General features: G+C 41.5%; 1 protein-coding gene across 1 annotated transcript in view; it reads right to left on the bottom strand.

Annotated features, from left to right (window-relative positions):
- Positions 1 to 3,317, bottom strand: part of LOC109478520 (dual oxidase 2-like) — a 41,748-nt gene extending 38,431 nt beyond the window's left edge. Inside the window, exon 1 of the mRNA XM_019780123.1 lies at positions 3,087 to 3,317. Coding sequence (XP_019635682.1) covers positions 3,087 to 3,156 — 70 coding nt within the window. The 5' untranslated portion in view covers positions 3,157 to 3,317. The remainder of the gene's footprint in view (positions 1 to 3,086) is intronic.
- Positions 3,318 to 3,688: the final 371 nt, after the last annotated feature.

Here is a 3,688-nt window from a genome sequence, read left to right as displayed (position 1 = left end):
ATAAATTATGCAAATGAGGTCCTGATTTGAATAAATTATGTTTAATGATGTTCACCTCAACTTAACTTTCAAATACCACAAGTATGAAATTCCAGGCAGTTATCCTTACATAATTATAAAACTTTCTCATTAATTATGCAAATTAAGTCATTATTAACATAATCAATATCTTCCTGTGTTTCTCTCGTTGTCAATTACCAATGTCACAAGCTTCATTTGTCCTATCATGGAATGCAGCTAATTTATAGAATTTTCCCATAAATTATGTAAATTACATCCATATTTGCATAATTGTCACATAATCATATTAAACATCACGTAAGCTACCTACATACCAAAAATCACGACGATCCGTCAAACGGTTCTTGAGTTATCCCCTTTTGAATAATTTCAAGAATATATCCCTGCAGTTCCAGAGCAAGCCGCTAGGGGGCCCAAACTCACGTCACTTCTTCCCCAGCATGAGAGCTACCTACCATCCAAATTTCGTCACCCCAGCATGTCTAGATCATGAGATATCAAAACCAGAAGTTCAGCTGCAGTACCATAACAAGCCGCTAGGGGGCCCAAAATCTAATCATTTTGAGGTCTCATCAAGACCTACCCACCTACCAAGTATTAAAATAATCCATCAAGGCCTTCTCAAGTTATCGTGTTTACAGACAGACACACACACACACACACACACACACATACACAAACGCCCCTGAAAACATAACCTTCTTGGCGAAGGTAAAAAATGCTTCATGCATAAGGAACTGCATGTACCTCTACCTACTACCAAAGTTACTTCTAACATTACAATTGTATCGAGCTTCAAGCTAAATGCTTCAACTAAGTGAAAATGATACAAAATGTGTTAGGAAATGGCAGCAAATGTCAATATCAGACAGATTTCCTCATCCAGAATGTTTTTGTTTCACTGCCGTGAAATTTCGTTGGATGCCTTTCAGACTCAGAGCATAAAGACTATCCATGTAAAGGGTCACTAGTTTTTCCAGCAGATATGGAAGCATAAACAAGAACATTAGACAATCAGCACGTTTCATATTGGGACACGCAGGGATCATACAATAGTACTGTACAAGCTTGCTACTCTGCCAGGGAGCACAACAACATGCGAAATGGTCGGACTGCTTTTCCATCCCCTAATATTAGTAATAATTAAGTCTACACTGGACTGCTTTTTCCACCAATCCTATTTATTTTTCCACCAATCTATTTAAAAAGCAATTATAGAACAGGACAGTCGTATACTTTAACTTCCTTCCTGAGGTGTTTTGAAGAGGTATTTTGAAGTTGAGCTATGGCTGCAGGGCTCGAAATTAACATTGTCCCAGTGTCAAATGACACTAAATTTTCAGCTTAGGACAATTCAAATTACGTTTCGGGACAATTTTGGGGCAATTGGAAAATTGTAAGACCCGCCAATATCCACGTCATTTGGGAGCGCGATCCATCCATCCTGCTGCAGACTGCTGGCAGCCTATAAATATATAATACTCTGACAAACATTTAAATTTGACCAATCAGGGATTCCAAATATCAGGGACGGTTCCATGCCCATGATATTATCATGTACATGTATTTCCCTACATTTACTAATAAAGTGGACTTCAAGTTGTACAAATTCAGTTGTTGTTTTCTTATTTTTGTCATCAACTTATTTCCTGAAAAGCAGGCTGGGACAGTCCATCTTCAGTTCGGGACAATTGAAATCTATGTTCGGGACAATTCTGGGACAATAGTGAAAAAAGTTAATTTCGAGGCCTGGGCTGCTAAAGACTTGAAGCCTGGAGTACATACATGATAAACAACAAAAACAAGTTGTCATGAGCTGACATCATGTTCTAGCCCCAGGCAGTGCATTTTCTACATTCTAGCACACAATTGTCACACACACAATACACAAAGACTTTATGCAGAAAACCTACCATCATAGACGGTCACAATCATGCATGATCGAACAGGTGGCTTTTAAAATTTTTTTGCAGTTCCAGAACAAGCTGCTAGGGGGCCTAAACTAAGGTCTTAAGACTCTTTTACCTAAGCACAAGAGCTATCTACCGTCCAAAATTTGTGACCCTAGCCTAGATCATGAGACACGAAAACTAGAATTTCAGCTGCAGTACCATAACAAGCCACCTCCAAGGTTTCATGATACTAGTAACCCGTCCAAAGCTTCTTGAGTTTATATTGTGCTCAACTACACACATACATAACGTTACATGATATATACATACATAAAAACACTACCGAAAAGATATCCTTCTTGGTAAAGGTACTACTACTGTGTAAACTTTCAGTTGGTGATGTTTCCAAAATAGTCTGATTTACATGACCTGTTGAATATTTTGCTGCAGGGTGGAATATGTATGCGGGCTGAATCTAGTTGCTGGGTCAATGAATTTTATTTAGTCAAAGATCTAGTATTCCATCTCGCAATGTTTTTCTTTTGTTCCAAAGCAATATGAGCTGCCGAATTATGATGAGGCTTACTCATCATGTTTCACACAAAACTGCACAAAACACTTCCTTGTCGTATACTGTTTCCTGTCGCCATGTGCGACTTTTTCACACCCACCCCGCCCGTTACTACAACGAACGGTCCCCCTATCCTAAGCAAGGACATGCTGTCCCAAATACTACAGTAACAGACTTGTCTGAGCTCGAACCACCAACACATGCTAGTTCACACAGTGCAATCGATACATATATGTGCTCTAGTAGCACCAGAAATTCGTTGAAAATATTTTAAAAACTGATCCCCATGATGATAACGTTTTAGAGTTCTGGAATCCGTCAAAGCTCGACACTTCTTCATTTCCGGGTGCCGCCACAGCCAGCCTGGCCGGGCGGGGTGAGCACTTCTCCCGGCCAGAAATCACCGGACAGCCCGGCGATTTTGAGCCCCGAACGACCACTTGCACACGACATCCCCACACACCTTACTATGTGTACAGTTAACGGAAGGATGCACATTCACATACACAATGCAGGGTTGTGAAAAAAAGTGTGCAGGGCGTCTGAAATTTAGAATGTTTTGGCACTTGAACAAAATACTTTCACTCTTTAGTCTTACTTACTTGCATGCACAACACAGGCGACCGCGACCAGCAAAATTGCCGCCTGCAAAACTCCCGCTCCTCCCCTCATCTTCTCTTGTCTTGGCAAGGCTCTAGACTAGCCTGTCCCTCCGACGTCTTGGCTAAAACTGAACCGTAGAACTTCTGCTTCCTTGAGTTGCTGTGTCAGATCACAAGGCTTGAGTCACCGAAGCAACCTCGCTTCGGGGAACTGTGGGCGGACCGCTTCACCGCCTTGCGCTTCCGCCGGGCCCAACTTAGTTTGCTACAGGAAGAAGCTAGTCCCTGCAACCTGTCGCTTGTCATGTGTCAATCAAACTTACAATGACGTTGCAGTCGTAGAAATGAGGTATGGACAAACTACGAGGAAGAAAAAAGCTCAAATTTCTTTTAGTTGACCCTTTTTAAAGTAATGACAGCTTTTACGTTACGATACGAATTTCCGAGTGACAGTTGGCCATAGCCTCCACCAGAGGGAAGTTTGAATGACAGGATTCGGCCATTCTCCCGAGGCAGAGGCAAAAATAGGGTCTGACTGATCAGGGGAGTAATTGTCCATTGTGGTTTCATTTCCCCCTCGGAAAACGGTAGCCTCCATAGTG

Source organism: Branchiostoma belcheri, unplaced genomic scaffold, assembly GCF_001625305.1.
Source record: "Branchiostoma belcheri isolate BF01 breed outbred unplaced genomic scaffold, Haploidv18h27 scaffold44, whole genome shotgun sequence".
NCBI classification, from domain to species: domain Eukaryota; kingdom Metazoa; phylum Chordata; class Leptocardii; order Amphioxiformes; family Branchiostomatidae; genus Branchiostoma; species Branchiostoma belcheri.
This window is presented reverse-complemented; position numbering and strand designations above follow the sequence as displayed.